The sequence below is a fragment of the Balaenoptera borealis genome, assembly GCF_965194805.1.
Source record: "Balaenoptera borealis genome assembly, chromosome: 12".
Lineage (NCBI taxonomy): Eukaryota > Metazoa > Chordata > Mammalia > Artiodactyla > Balaenopteridae > Balaenoptera > Balaenoptera borealis.
In genome coordinates, this window is record NC_138869.1 from 77,943,326 (window position 1) to 77,961,520 (window position 18,195).

Genomic DNA, 18,195 nt, shown 5'->3' on the forward strand with positions numbered 1-18,195 from the left:
CCCACGTGCCACAACTACTGAAGCCCGTGCGCCTAGAGCCCGTGCTCCGCAACAAGAGAAGCCACTGCAGCGAGAAGCCCGCGCACCGCAGCGAAGAGTAGCCCCCGCTCGCCACAACTAGAGAAAGCCCACGCACAGAAACGAAGACCCAACGCAGCCAAAAAAAAAAAAAAAAAAAAAAAAAAAGTGCCACTGACCTAGGAATCCCACTGCAGTTGGAGAGTTCTGGGTGGGGGTGGGAGTCCTCCAGCCCCTCCCCCCAGAACCTTCAACTGTCAAGCACCATGCGAGCCACCAGCAGGCCGCACTCCCCAGGTAGGCGTTGATGGGGTTTGTCCCACTCCTGTCCCTGGCAGACTAGGGCCTCCCCCCAGGGAAGGGGCTGTGTCCCCTTGAGGGTGACTCCTCCATCAGACTGGGTGCTCCTGAGGCACAGGAGCTAGGCCTCTTCCTCAGCTGGTTTGGGAAAGAACGGGCCACGGATGGTCAGACCTGCAGGAGCCCAACCTCGTTGTCACCACTGAGAGTTTGGAGTCGGGGAGAGGAGAGGGACCGGCCACCGCGCTGTCACAGCCACCTGGGAAACAGGCTTGTGTGAGGGAAGCCCCCGTGGCCATGGCCGTGGCTGTTAGAGAAATAAGGGGCACCCCAGACCCAGCCTCCAGGCTTCTTGGGAAGTGCAGGCCGAAGGGGAGACCCCAAGCCCAGTCTAGACAACATCTTTGTTTGCTCTCTGCTCTGGAAATTAAGCTGTCCCTAAATCTACAGGTCCCCAGTCTGATGGGGGAAGACAAGACATGCCCTGTCTTGTCCAAAAATCGTCCTATACATTCACGCCTTGTTTTCACATATTGCTCTGGCAATCTGCCTGTCCTTCCCACAGCCAGCCTTGTCTGTCTGTCTGTCTCAGCTTGCCCATGGCCCTGGCCCTGAGACATTCTGGGAGATAACTGTGGTGAAGTGTGTGTGTGTGTGTGTGTGTGTGTGTGTGTGTGTGTGTGTGTGAGTCCTCCCTGCCAGCCACTGAGTCAGGAGTGCAGGCCCGGCCGACAGAGTATGCAGGACCTTAGGCAGGTTTGGAGTCAGGACAGTGACTCCTCGGCTGGCTGATGGTCCGGGGACGGAGGGCTCCTGGGAGATGAGGGAGGTGACATTTAACCCTCATCGCCTTGGTCTGCCCTCGGATGTTCTCCAATTTTCTTAGACACTAGCACCTTCTGTGGTCCTTCCAGACCCCCTGGAGAGCTCGGCATGTTCACTCCTGGGGGCAGCCGGGCAGAGGGCAGCCCCATGGTGGAAGGGCACGGAAGGTTCCCTCACCGTGCGGGGTCTTGGGCCATTCACTTAGCCCAGGTTTCTCACCCTCCACACTCTTGACATTGGGAGGCAGGATAATTCTTTGTTGTAAGGTCTGTCCTGTGCACTGTGGGATGTTTAGCAGCACCCCGGCCTCTACCCACTGGATGCCAGTAGCTCCCACACCCCAGTCCCCTGTTAGGACAATGAAAAATGTCTCTAGACATCGCCAAGTGTTCCCTGGGGATGTGATCACCCCCCACCCCTCGGTGAGAACCGCTGACTTACCTTCTCTGGGCGGACCCTGGGTTCACCCACCCAGGTCGGCTGGCAACATGGGGTGAGGACCCAGCAGTGAAACAAAACAAGTTCTGGATTCTCTTCTCTCTTAGGGATGTTCTTTGTCCTTCCTCTCAGGACCCTGTCCTTATGATCATTAAGTCCTGTGACAGAAGGGTATGCAGGAGGCTATGTGATCCTGCTAGGAGCTCAATAAATACTAACTAGTTGACCAGCCAGATCAGTGGGGAGAAGACAACTAACATTGTCTGAGCACCTATGGAATACCTGTCTTTTTCATGTATGTTGCATTATTTAATCCTGATACATACTTCAAGATAGGGTATAGCAACCTCTTCATGCAAATGAGGAAACCGAGGCTCAGAGATGTAAAGCAACTTGCCCAAGGTCACACAGCTACCCACTCTGGCTTGGTGCAGCCCAGGGCACTAGCTCTGCTAAAGAGAAATAAGCTACCTCCCAACCCCTTTTCCAACATCATCCTCAACCTCTCCTCCCAGCCCAGGGAAGGAGCTTAAGAAAGGCCACCTAGAGGCTGTAGTAAGATGGAAGAAGGGATGGCCCCAGACCTGGTGACCATTTGTCCTTCTCTCCAGCACAGCCTCTGCCCCTCCACCGAGGCTCCCACCCTGAAAGGCAGTAAGGGTAGTGGGTGAGAGCATGGACCAGCCTGCCTAGGTGTGACACTGACTCTGCTGCCAGCCAGGTGTGCAGCCTTGAGGAAGTTCAGCCTGTGTGCCTCAGTTTCTCCCTCTGAAGCAGGGAGACGATAATAATAAACTTAACTAACAGGGCTGTTGTGAGGATTCAATGAGTTAATGCACATAAAGTGTTTAGAGCCATGCAGGCATGCGCTAAGTCCTCAAACTCTGTTAACTATTATTACTTTTATAAATGCTGTGTAAGTGCTAGTTATTTGCATAACTGAGGGAGGATTCCTACTATCTTCTCATCACAAGCCACAGGCTTTATGGAAGAAGCAAAGGACAGGGTTCCAAGTCTTTCTTCAGCAAACTCACGCTAATCCTTACAGCCAATGAAATTTTCTTAGTGGGAGCCAGAAGCCTCTAGGCCTCAGGGACCCCAAGGGACCCCAGAGAGACCTCTCTGCTGTAGCCAAGACCTTTGTCATTCCCTGCACCAACACTCTGGCTTTCCTGGGCTGAGCTGAGCCCTTTCTGGTCCCCAGCCCAGGCATGGCCTGTGGACAGTGCGGGACTGGAGTCTGCAGGTCCCACCATTTACTGGGCACCTGCTAGGGGGCTCTCCCTAATGGATGGGGGGTCCCAGGGATGAACCACATGCCCACCCATTCCCTTCACAGATTCTTATTGGGCCCTCTTCCTGTGGGAGAAACTGAGATACACCGACCTTCTCCCTACAGAAGCTGCCAAGAACATCCTTCAAAATATTTATTGATCACCTACTATGTACACAATACAGCAGCAGGAATACAGCAGCAAACAAAACAGACCAAAATCCCTGCCTGCGTGAGCATTCATTCTATGAGGGAGGCAACCAATAAACAGAATACATGTGGAGCTAGAGTGGAACAGGGAGTTGGGGAGCGCGGCAGGAGAGAGAAAACGTAGATTTGCAAACATAGATGAAAAATTACTACTGTCTGCAGACAGTCACTCATTCATCCCCTGAAAACATTTCTGAGCCCCTGCTGGGTCAGGTGCAGTGTAAGACTGAGGCAACCCAGCAGTGGACAGGGGAGCCCACCTCTACCCTTGAGAGCTCATCACCTGGTGGTGGGGGGGGGGCAGACAGACCAGGCAGGGATGGGTGTCATAATAAAGGAGAGTGCTGGACACCAGGGCAGCCCCGACTCTGTACAGGCGTCAGGGGAGGCTTCGCCAAGCAGGTGGCATTGAGCCAGGACTTCCCCAGTGGACAGATGTGTGTGTGGGACGAGGAATGATTCCAAGCAGAGGCACCGAGGCAGGAACAGTCGATGCAGCTGAAGAACAAAGGCAGCCTGTGCTCCAAGGCACTGGGCTGGTGGGTGGCAACCTGTGTGGGTTTGTCAGGCTAATAAGTGGAGGGAACGGGAGTCATTCCTGGACCCAGGGAAGTCCCAGGAGACGCTGGTGAGGGACGGGAGAATGGGTTTGCTTGCTTGGGTAATGGGAAGAGTAAGGGGGTATCAGATAAGTTCAGCCACAAATGGCCCGTGACCTCCTTAGTTGACTAGGATGGGGAGATGGCTCTGGGTCCCCAGGCCTTCCCACGGGGGAGAGCCACCTCCTTCCAGGGCAGCGTAGGGTGAAGGTCACAAGCCCAGTCTGGGGTCTGCGGTCAGGCTTAGTCCACCCCAGCCCTCACTCTGTGACCTTCGACCCACTACCGACCTCCGAGCTCTGGCTTCCTGTTCCGGTACCCTGGGCACCGCGTGGCCCTCTCTCGGGGCCCTGCACAGGGCAGGCGCTCAGGACCGTCAGCTCTGCTGTTCTAACTCTTCTTGCCTGTCAGCTGGAGGGAGGAAGCGTAGCTGAGACCCCCTGCTCCCCGCTCTGAGGAAGGCAGCCCTCTCTGGGCCCAATCCGGTCTCACCTCTGGACAGCCCAGGACCCCCCTTCCCCCCTCTGCAGCTGCCCCCTTCTTTTCCTCACTCTGGATTCCTCCCACACCCCGGCCCCAACTGGGCTCTGTTTAACTTAGACCACATCCTTCCTCCCTTCCCCCAAGCGCTTCCTTATTCCAGAGGCAGCTGAGAATGTGGGGAGATGGGGGGTGGGGCGCAGGCCCCGGGTGCCTGGGTGGGGTAGGACTGGAGATTCAGAGTGGACCTCGGCTCCTCTCGCCCCTCCTCCACGCTCTCCTCTTGGGTCCCCTGCTGGTGGCAGGGGGGAGTCAGTCCCACGGAGGGCGGACGGGTGTGGGCGGGCATACTCAGGAAGGGTGTAAGAGGTTGCAGTCCCTCTGGGGGAGGAGGAATCCTGGGTCCCCAGCCACCAGCTGGCTCAGGACCTGTCAGCCGGCCTGACTTTGCCTCTCAGAGACCCAGCCACCCCACCCACTGGGCCATTCCCTAACTGGACACTCCCCCACGAGCAGCCCCTTCCCCTCTGCCCTCCTGCCCGCTGCACTCCATTATTTCCACTCTCCCCAAAAGGCAGTGTCTGTTTGCATGATCTGGAGGTCATTTTTTTTAAACAGCTTTATTGAGCTATGACTCACATACCATACAATTCACTCATTTAAAGTGTACAATCAGTGGTTTTCAGTACATTCACGGAGTTGTGCAACCATCACCACAATCAATTTTAGAAGCTTTTCATTCTCCCGCAAAAGAAACCCCATACCCTTTAGCCATTAACTTCCAATCCCCCAACCCTCTAAGCACTAGGCAACCATGATTATACTTCCTGTCTCTATATAGATTGGCCTGTTTGGGGCATTTTACATAATTGAAACCATACAATACGTGATCCTTTGTGACTGCTGTCTTCACTTAGCATAATGTTTTCAAGGTTCGTCCATGTCGTAACATGTCTCAGTACTTCATTTCTTTTTATTGTTGAGTAATATTCCACTGTACGTGTATTCTTCATTTTGTTTGTCCATTCATCAGCTGATGGACATTTGGGTTTTTCCCCACTTTTTGGCTATTGTGAGTGTTGCTGCTGCTATAAACATTTGTGCAGAAGTTTTTGTATGGACATATATTTTCATTTCTCTTGAGTATATATACCTAGAGGTGAAATTGCTGAATCATATGGTAATTCTGTGTTTAACTGACAGACTGCCAGACTGTCTTCCAAAGTGGCTGCACCCTTTTACATCCCCACCAGCAGTGTCCGAGGGCTCCAATTTCTCCACACCCTCACCAACACTTGTTATTAACAGTCTTTTGGATTAGAGCCATCCTAGTGGATGTGGAGTAGTATCTCATTGTGACCTTGATTCGCATTTGTCTGTTGACGAAGGATGTTGAGCAGTTTTTCATGTGATTATTGGTCATTTGTGTATCTTCTTCAGAAAAACACCTATTCAGATCCTTTGTCCATTTTTTGATTGGGTTATTTGTCTTTTTATTATTAAGCGGAGCCCGTTTTCACCAACAAGGGGATGGCGGCTCACATAAGCCAGAACCGACTCAAGGCCAAGGGCATGGGCCAGCACCACAACGCCCAGAACTACAACAACCAGAGCTTTGAGGAGCTGCGAGCACTCTGCCTGCGGAAGGGGGAGCTGTTCAAGGACCCCTTTTTCCCCGCTGAACCCAGTTCACTGGGCTTCAAGGAACTGGGTCCCAACTCCAAACACGTGCAGAACATCAGCTGGCAGCGGCCCAGTGTGGGCACTGGGAAGGGAGGCATGGACTCATGGCGGGTGGGGGTAGTCGTGACGTCCCAGTCACTTGGATAATCTCCAATCCCCCACCGCCCTATCTTGGCTCTGTACTAGACTCCATTTCCATCAAGGCAGGGTCCGGTTCGGGACATGCTTAAGTAAAACCTCTCAGAAAACCCCTGGGAAGGTCACTCACTGACCTTTGCCATCACAGCCTACAATTAGGCCAAGTTCCCCCTGCCGCCCCCCATCCATGTTTCCCCTAGAACTCCAAGAGACAGCAACATTCTCCAGGGAAGTGGGAGGGAGCTTGGGAGGGGGGTGTCCTGGGCTCTCTGAAACCTTTATTCCTTCTTTGCAGCAAATCACAAGCAATCCTCAATTCATTGTGAATGGGGTTAGCCCGACGGACATCTGCCAGGGAGTGCTCGGTGAGTGGGGGGCAGGAAAGCTGGGGGCAGGGGGTGAATTGGGGAAGAGTGCCGGGGTGTCTCCTGAGGCTGGGGGACTGGGAGCCCTGGGTTCAGACAGCTCTTCTGTGTCCCTGCTCCTCCCCTAATCCGGATTCCACCCCTACCTGCTGCCATCTGGGTCTGGGAGTAAGCAGGGTGCTATATTAGTTATCAGTTGCTCCAAGAGTCAGTGACTGAAAGCAACAACAAACATCTATCATCTCACAGTTTCTCCGGGGCAGGAATTAGGAAGTAGCATAGCCGGGTTGGTCTGGCTCAGGGTTTCTCATGAGGTTCCACAGGACCTAGAGGATCCCCTTCCAAGATGGTGCACTCACGTGGCAGGAGGCCCCAGGTCCTGGCCGCATAAGCTTCTCCGCAGGACGCTTAAGTGTCCACACATGGTAGCTGGCCTCCCCCTGAGTGAGCGGCCCAAGAGAGAGAACAAGGAGGAAGCCCAAATGCCTTCACCACCTGGTCTCAGGAGAAGCAGGCGGTAACCTCCCCCATGTTCTGCTGTTAAAAGCAAGCTCACAATCTGGCCTAAGCTCAAGGAGAGGGCAATTAGGCTTCCGCTAACCACTGCAAGTGACACGACTTCCTCAGTCTGGGGTATCAGGTAAAGGAGCGGCCACTCTCCCGCAGGCTCCCACGGACAGCCCCCAGAGAGAGCTTCCTCCCTAAGCCTGGTCCTATCCCCCGGTTTCCTCCAAACCCCTCATTGCATCCTAAGGAAGAAGGCCAGGGTGGGCTTCCTCTAGGGCTGAATTCTGTCCCATTTGTGGCAGAGAAGAGGGCAGGGTGTGGGTAGGGCAGAGGCCAAGGAGACAGCAGGTCCCACAGCTGCCGCTGGGGCTCACTGGGCTGGAGGGCCCAGGGTTACCGGAGGAAAAATTGCTTCTCCCTAGGTGCCCTTTCCACGATGGTGACTAGAGTATCCTTAACATTCCTCTCCCCCCTTCTGCCCCCCTCCAAGTGTTCCTCAGGCAGCCAGAAGGCCTTGGTAATCACAGAAGCCTTGCCAGTGCCCTCAGCCTCAGCCTGGCCCACGTCCCCCCTCAGGGCACCACCCTGCCCCAAGCCCCACCCGTGGTCTGAGATTCCCCAGGAGAGATGGCTACAGATAACCTCAGCCCAAGAATCCTGCCCCTGTGTCCCAGCGAGGGTACAGACTGAGCCCCTTGGGTCTCTAGTATTATGGGGCTGACAATAAGGAGAGACGTCTTGATCACCACACCACTGTAATCATGGGGTAGAGGCGGGGGGCCATGGGGAAGGGGACTGGCCTTGTTCAAGGGACAGGAGATGACTGGCTGTCCCCCAAAGATGGCAGGTCCCAGAGGGAGGAGTAAGGCCAAAAACACCTTCTCCCCAAATCCCAGAACAAAAACATCCGGCTCTGATTTGTGAGTCTCTCACCTAATAAAAAAGGTGGAGAACTCACCCCCAGAGCTGGCCCTTCTGCAGCTTCTCCCTGCTTGCTTCCTCCCTGAAGACTCCTCAGTGGGAGAGCATCTCTGTCGGGGAGGGGGCCACAGGGCAGCTCCTGCTCCTCTGGGGCTTGAACTCTGGGACCCACACACATGGGAGTGCTCAAGCTGGGAGCCCTTCTGTCTTCCCAGGGGACTGCTGGCTGCTGGCTGCCATCGGCTCCCTTACTGCGTACCCCAAACTGCTGTACCGCGTGGTGCCCAGGGGGCAGAGCTTCAAGAAAAACTATGCTGGCATCTTCCATTTTCAGGTGAAGGGCGATTTGAAAGCCAGAGTTGATTTGTGCATGAGGGGTGTGTGTGTGTGTGTGTGTGTGTGTGTGAGAGAGACAGAGAGAAAGAGAAAGAATTAGTACATGCTTTGAAGTTTACCTTTTTTCTTTCCTTTTTGAAAAAAACGACATTTATTAGGGTGGATTTTTGTCTAATTATCAGAGAAATATCCGCTCACTAAAGAAATTGTGTAAGCTAATTTTTTAAAGCCCCCAAAGGAAATAGTTGTTATCAGTTTGTGATTCATTCTCCTCCTCCTCTTCCTCCTGCTTCTCTCTCTGTCTCTCTTTCTCTCGGTAGATACACTAACATATGTATATGCACGTATACGTGTGTGTATGTGCATGTGTGCATATGACATTGGGAGTTTCTGTCATGTAATTTTTGTAATCTGCTCTTCAAATTATTCAACATGTGGACAAATTCCTCATGTCATAAAAATATTTCTGAAAGTCACAAGAGTTTTTAAGACCTCAGAAGTCCTAAAGTCCAGCCAAGGTCAAAAGGTGGGTGGGTCCCTCTGGAGGCCGTGGCAGAATCTGGAGGTGAGGCTGGGGGGAGGTTCAGGCCTTTCACTGCCTTTCTTTGGCGGCGGAGGGGTGGGGGGACCCCTCTGTTACTGGTGTGTCACTGAACCTGACACCAGGAGGCGCTCGTGTAACAGAGTCTTCATGCAAGAAAGGGAGGGGAAAATGTGCCCTCGCGCGCGCATGCGCGCATGTATGTGTGTATGAGCTCGGAAGCGGGCCTGGGGCATACAGATGCCCCACGCCCCGCTGAGACCCACCTTGCCGCCCGCAGATTTGGCAGTTTGGGCAGTGGGTGGACGTGGTGGTGGATGACCGGCTGCCCACAAAGAATGGCAAGCTGGTGTTCGTGCACTCAGCCGAGTGCACCGAGTTCTGGAGTGCCCTGCTGGAGAAGGCGTACGCCAAGTGAGTGCCCCAGCCTGGCGATTCGCCTGGCCTCCAAGCTTGCCCTGACAGTTGGCAGTGACGGGGGGTAGGGGAGCAACTGGAATCAGGGGAAGAGGCAGGGGGACGGCAGGGCATCCCTCCCTTCCCTCACCGCACCCTCTGAGGTCCAAGCTCACAACTGCATCCCAGAGCCCAGACGGTGCCCTCTCTGTGCCCACAGGCTGAACGGATCCTATGAAGCCCTGTCTGGGGGCAACACGGTGGAGGGCTTTGAGGACTTCACGGGGGGCGTGACCCAGAGCCTCCAACTCCAGAAGCCCCCTCCGAACCTGCTGAGGATGCTTAGAAAAGCCATAGAGCGATCCTCCCTCATGGGGTGCTCCATCGAAGTAAGCCATGCTTGGTCCTGCTTCAGGGCCTTTGCACCTGCTGCTGCTTTCACCTAGAAAGTTCTCTCTCCAAATACCTGCATAACTAGCTCCTTCTCATTCATTTTTTAGTTCAAATGGCCCTTCCTCAGGCTAGCCTTCCCTGCTTCCCAATCTAAATTAGCCACTCCTGCCCCCCATTTCCTCTCTACTTTGTTTTGATTTTCTCCCCAACATTTATCATGATCAGAAACTGTCTTACTTATCGACGTGTATATTCACAACCAATCTTCTCCAGACAGTTTTCATATTCCATGAAGACAGTGACTTTATTTGTCTCATTCACTGCTGGGTCCTGGGACTTAAGATGGTACTTGGCATGCAATAGATACCCAACACATATTTGTTCAAATAAATAAATGAACCCAGAGTGCTACTGTAAGACCCAGCAATTGTATTCTTGGGCATTTATCCCAGAGAAATGAAGACTTATGTCCACACAAAAGCCTGTACCCAAGTGTTCAAAGCAGCTCTATTCATAATAAACAGAACTTGGAAACAACTTAGATGTCTTTCAAAGGGTGACTAGTTTAACAGGTGCATACATACCAGGGGATACTACTCAGCAATAAGAAGAGATGAACTATTGACACACAAAACAACTTGGATGAATCTCAAGGAAATTATGCTGAATGGAAAAAGCCAATCCCAAAAGATTCCATACTGTATGATTCCGTTTATATGACAGTCTTGAAATGACAAAATTTTTTAAAATGGAGAACAGATTAGGAGTTGTCAGAGGTTAGGGAAGAGGGCCATAAGAGGTGGATGTTGGTTGTAAAAGGGCAACACGAGGGATGGTACTGGTGATGGAAATGTTCTATATTGTGACGATGGTGGTGGATACAGAAAACTACACATATGATAACAATGCGTAAAACATACACAAATGAGTACTAGTAAACGTGGAGACATCTGTATAAGACTGACTAATTGTGTCAACATCTTCATCCTGGTTTTGATATTGTGCTATAGGGCATTCCCTGGCAGTCCAGTGGTTAGGACTCTGCGCTTCCACTGCAGGGGGCAAGGGTTCGATCCCTCGTTGGGAATCTAAGATCCTGCATGCTGCGTGGCACGGCCAAAAAAAGAAAAAACATGATATTGTGCTATAGTTTTGCAAGATGTTACCACTGGGGGATACTGGATATGGGGTGCACGGATCTCTCTGTATTATTTCTTAAAACTGCACGTGAGGGAGTTCCCTGGTGGTCCAGTGGGTGAGACTCCGGGCTCCCAAGGCAGGGGCCCGGGCTCAACCCCTGGTCAGGGAACCTGCCTGCTGCAACTAAAAGATCCCCCATGCCACAACTGAAAAAACAAAAAAAACCCAAAAAAACAAAGAAACCTGCATGTGAGTCTACAATCATTTGAAAATACAAAGTTTAATTAAAAAAAAATGAACCCAGAGAGTTGTCACCTCTCTTCAGGTGCCCCCATCCCTCTGACCAGACCTTGAGTTCCTTTCCTTCCTCTCTGTTCTGTGTAGATCAACAGCCAAAGTGACTTGGAGTCGTTGACGCAGAGGATGCTGGTGAGAGGACATGCTTACTCAGTGACCGGCCTTCAGGATGTGAGTCTGAACACTACACCCCACCCAGAGGGACAGGAGAAGGAGAACTTCTGTGACCCTACACTCCTAACCTTTGCCCACAACCCACCCAGGTCCTGTACCGCGGCAGGATGGAAACACTGATTCGGGTCCGGAATCCCTGGGGCCGGATTGAGTGGAATGGAGCCTGGAGTGACAAGTAGGTGCCCCGACCAGCACTCTGGGGGGAGGGGCAGAGCACAGAGCAGGCCCACGAGCAAGGCCATGCCACAGAGGGACCGACTGGCCTCCGGTCACCTGCGCCCAGTGTGAGCCCTTCCCCTCTAGATTCTCCATCTAACCAGGACCCCCAGTAGGCAGACGTTCAGGGATAAGGGCATCCCTGGGGGAGGACCAAGGTGCCTCCCGACCCCCTGCCCCTCTACTGCCTGTCTCTGCTCCAGTGCCAAGGAGTGGGAAGAGGTGGCCCCAGACGTCCAGAGGCAGCTGCTGCACAGGAAGGAGGACGGGGAGTTCTGGTCAGCGCCGCTTGAGAAGGACCACCTTCTGTCCCCACACCCAGTCCCTTCACCTCTCCTGCCACTGTCCCACCTGTGCCTTGGATGGGGAGGCTCTGGCGGGGCGCCTACAGGTGTGGGTGTGCTGCTGATGGGCTCTGGCCACCCCTCCACCACAGGATGTCCTACCAAGATTTCCTGGACAACTTCACCCTCCTGGAAATCTGCAACCTGATACCCGACACGCTTTGTGGGGACTACAAGAGGTGTTGGCACACCACCTTCTACGAGGGCAGCTGGAGGAGGGGCAGCACTGCAGGGGGCTGCCGGAGCTACACTGGTGGGCGAGGGGACCCAGGGGAGCAGGGAGCAAGGGATGGGCCACTGACTCACTGCACACCTGGGCCCCGTTGAGGAGGGGGGCACTTGGCTGGGAAGCCCGTCCACCCTGGGAAGGGCAGGGCCAACCTGACCTGCTTCCTCCACAGACACATTCTGGACCAACCCACAGTTTAAGATCTCTCTCCCCGAGGAAGATGATGCCCCAGAGGACGACGAAGCCGTCTGCACCTGCCTGGTGGCCCTGATGCAGAAGAACTGGAGGCGGGCACGGCCCCAGGGAGCCCAGCTGCAGACCATCGGCTTTGTCATCTACTCTGTGCGTGCCCAGCTGGTCCCCCAGCCACTCTTGCTCTCCCCATGGCCTCACCGCTGGGACCACTGCCCACCCCACCCCACCACCTGCCCCGGGACCAGGACACCCTCCAACCGCCTCCACACCCCTGGCTCTTTCTTTTTTCCTTTTTTTTTTAATTGGAATATAGTTGATTTACAAGGTTTATCAGTTGTACTTATACATATATCCGCTTTTTTTTTTTAAGATTCTTTTCCCGTATAGGTCATTACAGAGTATTGAGTAGTTTTCCCTGTGCTATACAGTAGGTCCTTATTAGTTATCTATTTTTTTAATTTTTTTTTAGATTTGTTTATTTATTTATTTATTTTTGGCTGCATTGGGTCTTTGTTGCTGCACACTGGCTTTCTCTAGTTGCAGTGAGCAGGGGCTACTCCTCGTTGCGGTGCACAGGCTTCTCATTGCGGTGGCTTCTCTTGTTGTGGAGCACGGGCTCTAGGCGCGCGGGCTTCAGTAGTTGTGGCACGCGGGCTCAGTAGTTGTGGCTTGCGGGATCTAGAGCGCGGGCTCAATAGTTGTGGCACACAGGCTTAGTTGCTCCACGGCGTGTGGGATCTTCCCGGACCAGGGCTCGAACCCGTGTCCCCTGCATTGGCAGGCAGATTCTTAACCACTGTGCCACCAGGGAAGTCCTAGTTATCTATTTTATATATAGTAGTGTGTATATGTCAATCCCAATCTCCCAATTTAATCCTCACCGCCCATCTCGGCCCTGTCTCTTTCTGGAGTGGTGCTTTGCGCTTTTGAGGCAGGGCTGGCAGTTTTCTTTTCAGATTTTTAAAATCTAAAACACTTAGGGAGCACTTCCTTTGTGCCAGGCATTGTTCCAAAGGCATTTTGAATAGTAACGCCTTTAATGAAGAGGAAGGCGATTGGGAGCCAGAGAGGTGAGGTCACTTGTCCAAACTCACACCAGTTCCCACACACTCGGAGATTTCTCCACGGCCCCCAAGCCTCCCCACAGCTGCCCCACCAAGAGCATGGACTCCGGCTGAGAGAAACCCCTGACAAGCATTTCCCAAACGGTGCTTTGCAAAATCCTAGAAATGCCCGTTTGTCCATTCATTCACATAGTCAGTGATATTCATGGAGCACCTACTGCAAGCCAGGCCCCAGTCAGTCTCCAGAGGTTCAATCGTGAACAAAAGCAGACACGAGCCTTGCCCTCCTCCTAGGCTGTCAGTCCCCCAGGTTAACAGACACACCTGAAGCCATTTCCAAGGTTAGACACAGCCCTGTCAGGAAAGGCTGTATTCTCTACCCCAACCCAGAGCTCCATGGGACCATCAGTATATTAAAGGTTCTGGTCATCCCTGGAGGAGAGCAACCTATTTATCTTGGTTTATCTCACCTTTTTTACAAACTTCTATGTGCTCATTCCTCGGTTTCAATAATCCCCTATTAACTTCCTGCAAGACATGAGCGCTCCATGGAAAATGCTCTCTTAGTTTTTTATCCCAGCTCTTCAACTGTTCAGCAGTGTGAGATTGGGCAAGTTATCTCACCTCTGGGGGATTCTGTTTCCCATCCTTAACCTGCAGTGGTAAAAATCTCCCCTTGGCAAAACTTTGTGTAAACCGTACTTTGCCATCCAAAGCAGAAGGGTTATTTTTTTTTTATTGGGGTATAGTTGTTTTACAATGTTGTGTTAGTTTCTACTGTACAGCAAAGTGGAGTTCCCTGTGCTATACAGTACGTTCTCATTAGTTATCTGTTTTATACATATTAGTGTATATATGTCAATCCCAATCTCCCAATTCATCCCACCCCCTTTCCCCCCTTGGTGTCCATACATTTGTTCTCTACGTCTGTGTCTCTATTTCTGCCTTGCAAACTGGTTCATCTGTACCATTTTTCTAGATTCAAAGCGGAAGTGTTATTAATGCTGGGACTTTTAGCTCTTAGAGCCCACGCCCCTCCCCACCACCAGCGTCCCAGTGCCCTTAGCACCCCCCAACACACACACACCTGGCTTCCACAGGCCTGAGCCCCTTCACCATCCTGGGGATCTGACCCTCCTCTCTCTTCCCTTCCCAGGTCCCAAAGGAGGTACAGAAGACGTGGGGCTTGATCCTGGGCAGACATCGACCCTGCTCCTGGCATGTGGATGGGCAAGGGGTGGAATTTGGCGAAGGGTTCTGGGGCCCACCGGGTCAGGGTTCCGGCCCCCTTGGGCCCTGAGTGAGAGTCAGGGAAGGAAACGACCACACTGGGGTTACCTGCCAGATGGACAGGGTCCAGGCCCTCCCTAGCCCTGCCCAGCCGGGCATCACCGTGGGGGTCCCTCCCTCCGTGCCCTCCCCTGTGGGCCCTGTACCCACCTCCAGGGCACGTACAGTTTCAGAACCTCCAGGACGTCCACTTGAAAAAGGACTTCTTCGTGAAGTATCAGGACCTGGGCTTCTCAGAGATCTTCACCCACTCGCGGGAGGTGAGCAGCCACCTCCGGCTGCTTCCGGGGGAATACATCATCATTCCCTCCACATTAGAGCCGCACAAGGATGCGGACTTCCTGCTCCGGGTCTTCACGGAGAAGCACAGCGAGTCCTGGTGAGGGGCCCCACCTCACTGCTCCAAGGCCACCTGCCCCAGAGCTGTAAGATTCAAGCTCAGGGTGCAGTCAGCTGGTTCCCCCCGCCCCCGTCCCTATTTTACAGTCAGGGAAACTTAGGCATGAGGCAGGGAAGTCCCAGGTAGTAGCAGAGCCAGAATCAGAAGCCAGATCCCACGGAGCCCGTTCCGTATTGCTGCAGACACATGACATGACCTCCCTGACCATCCCACTGGAATCCCTGTCTCCCTGACCCCTGCTCACTCCGAGCCTTCATCCACCTCTGCCCAGGGAACTGGATGAAGCCAACTTCGCTGAGCTTCTCCAAGAGGTGAGGGGAGGCTGTGTGGGGTGGGATTTGGGGGCAGCATGTAGGGGTGTGGAAGAACTTTCTGGACTGTGTCCCTCTCCCACTCCTTTCCCTCCAGGAGAACATCTCTGAGAATGACATAGACCAGGACTTCATACGTTTGTTTCACATAGTGGCCGGTGGAGAGGTGAGAGGCAGAGGGCTGGGAGATTGAAAGGAGGTGGTTTGGGGCTGAAGGGGCCAGAGTGGGGGTTTATGGTCCCCCTTCCTAGGACAAGGAGGTAGGCATGTATGAGCTACAGAAGCTCCTCAACAAGGTGGTCTCCAAAGGTGAGTCTTCCATCCCCCACTCACAACCCTTCCCACCAACCTTAATCACCCCCACCCCTCCCCCCAACCCCGACCACACCCTGCTCATCCCTCCCCTTCTTCCTGCCCCTTCCCTCCCTCACAGTCAAAAACCTCAAAACCAAGGGTTTCAGCCTGGACGTGTGCCGCTGTATGGTCAACCTCTTGGATGTATCTTCCTGTCCAGTGGGCAGTCCTGTCCAGTGCTCTCCTGCCCCAGCCCCCTACCCCTGAGCCTGGCCCCAAGGTGGCCACCTCTCTGACCAGCCATGCCCTCCTTCCGGATGGGGATTAGGCGCTGGGGTAACAAAAGATGCCAGTTCTTCCGGCTGTTACCATGGTTACCAGACAGGCCCCTTCCGTCTTGTGCCCTACCTCGGTGAGTCCCTCTGATTCCCAGCCCCCAGGATGCCCTCCCCACCCTCTCCTCTTATATCCTTGACTACCTCCCAGAAAGATGGCTCTGGCAAGCTGGGGCTTCAGGAGTTCCAGATCCTGTGGAGAAAAATCAAGAAATGGACGGTAAAGGGCACTGAGGGGGCAGTTTATGGAGGTAAGAAAGAGAGGTCCTCCAGAGGGATGAGGACTAGTAAGGACGGAGCTGGAACAGGAGCCCCTGACTAGACACACACACACACACACACACACACACACACACACACACACACCCCAGGATGGAGCCGTTGATGTGTTGGCGTATTAACTAGTCAAAATATTCAATAACCAGCACAGTCCAGGTATCAGCCATCGTAAAGGATACAGGCAGAGAGCCCTGGGCAGGGTGCCAGGAACTAACCCCACAGTCACCAGGTGATAGGAATACTGGAGCTCAGGGGGTGGGCCAGCGTAGGGGGCCCCTGGGGTCTTGGGTAGCAGTCGTGAAGCATTTCATCACTTCAGCCACCGTGCCATGCACATGGCCCTACCACATGTGTCTTGTCCCTTCAGGACATCTTCCGAGAGTGTGACCAGGACCACTCAGGCACCTTGAACTCCTATGAGATGCGCTTGGCAATTGAGAAAGCAGGTGGCCAGGGGCAGGAGAGGGCTTTGGGGCAGGGAGGGGGGAGGCAGCAGCAGCCAGAGGGCTGGACTCTCCCCCTCCACACTCCTCTCTCTCCCAGGCATCAAACTGAATAACAAGGTGACACAGGTGTTGGTGGCAAGGTATGCAAATGACGAAATGATCATGGATTTTGACAGCTTCATCAGCTGTTTCCTGAGGCTGAAGGCCATGTTCAGTGAGTCAGGCACCTGCCCACTCCCCACCCTGGGCCAGGGGACTGCCGGCCTTCTCCCACATACCCACACAAAGAGCACTGCTCCAGAACCACTCCCCTCCACCGGGCACAGATGATCTGGGTTCAAATCCCAGCTCCACCACTTGCTGGCTCTGTTGCCTGGAGCAAGTCACTTTATCTCTCTGTGCCTCTGTTGCTTTACCTATAAATATAGATAACAGTACAGCCTGCATAGAATGGAGGCAGAGATTAAATGAGATAGTATTTGGATAGTACTCAGAACAGGCCCTGGTTCAGAGCAAGGCTGTAGGAGTCCTTACCATTAATTCCCTGCTGGGCTGGGGGTTTGCCTGGGAAGAGGGAAGGAACAGCTCCTTACACCCTTTCTGACATCCTCCCTAGTCGGGAAGGGGTCTTGCAGACCACTGACTCAGCTCCCAACCCTTCTCCCTTGCCTCCTCCTCGAAACAGCGTACTTTCTAACCATGGACCCTAACAATACTGGCCAGATTTGCTTGAACCTGAACCAGGTACATGAAAAGGATCCTCAGGCACGGGCCCCCACCCCCACCCCCCGCCGTGGCTCCACTGGCCCTTCTCTTTCCCCAGACATCATGCCCCACCACCACCTCGCCCATCCTCTGATGTTCTTCTTGCCCCACAGTGGCTGCAGATAACCATGTGGGGTTAGTCACTGCGGGAGCCTGGCTTCCTACCGCCATCAGCACCGCCCCCCGCCCCGCCCCGCCCCCCCCCCCCCCGCCGGGTTCTGGCCTGGGGGCCGGGGTGCACCTTGTGGCGCTCAACTCTGCGGTCTCTGCTGATGGAAGGGCCGAGATGCTTATTCCAGCAGCAGGACCTCCAGACCCACCCTCCCAGCGCAAAGTGTTTTTCTTTTACCCCAGCCAGGCTTCTGGTGGCTGGATTTACCCCACAGTCTCCCTCCCTCTCTGAGTACATTTCACTAAAGATTAAGTGACACTTCTGCGGTGTCCCCGGCTGGGGAGGCTGTCCACGTTTCCTACGCTGCTCGCGCTGGCCTGTTTCATGGCTCCTCCCTTCTCCCCCCTCACTCAAGGGCATTATTATAATGAACAACACATGCCACAGGCTTCAGTGTCTCTGTGTTTCTATGCCAGGAAAAGACTGGCAGGGGTGTAAGTCATTTCCTCAGTACCAAAGAGGGGGGGACCCAGGAGCTCTCAGTTGGGGTGATACCACCCCCTGTCCAGGGAGCATTTGGAAATGTGTGGTTGTCACAGAAGCTAGAGGGCGCTGTTGTCATTTATGGGCAGCGGCTGGGATGCTAAAGGCATGAGTCCCTGTCTGTGAACTGTACACAGCGCGGTACCCAGAGCAGCATCCGAGGGGAGGGCTGAGCCGCAGGACCCAGAACCGCCCCTCCCATCTCCTTCCTCAAACTGGGGTCTCCAAAGGTGACACTGCTGGTCTCTCAAAAGTCAAAAATCCTGCACTGGCAGGAGTCAGCCAGTCATAGAAAGGAACTGACCCTCTTGGATGCGTGACTGGGAGGGGTGGGGGAC

The 18,195-nt window shown here is 53.8% G+C and overlaps 1 protein-coding gene across 1 annotated transcript; it reads left to right on the plus strand.

Annotated features, from left to right (window-relative positions):
- Positions 1–284: 284 nt before the first annotated feature.
- On the plus strand, positions 285–17,762 carry CAPN11 (calpain 11; the record flags this gene model as incomplete). The annotated part of the gene is made up of 21 exons (XM_082347260.1): positions 285–315; positions 5,648–5,901; positions 6,260–6,329; positions 7,973–8,091; positions 8,915–9,048; positions 9,251–9,419; positions 10,948–11,031; positions 11,124–11,209; positions 11,454–11,528; positions 11,687–11,847; positions 11,996–12,169; positions 14,529–14,751; positions 15,044–15,083; positions 15,181–15,249; positions 15,335–15,392; positions 15,517–15,581; positions 15,864–15,932; positions 16,359–16,437; positions 16,535–16,651; positions 17,123–17,181; positions 17,316–17,762. The coding sequence occupies 21 exons, from the start codon at positions 285–287 to the stop codon at positions 17,340–17,342; spliced, it is 2,163 nt and encodes a 720-aa protein (XP_082203386.1). The 3' UTR covers positions 17,343–17,762.
- Positions 17,763–18,195: the final 433 nt, after the last annotated feature.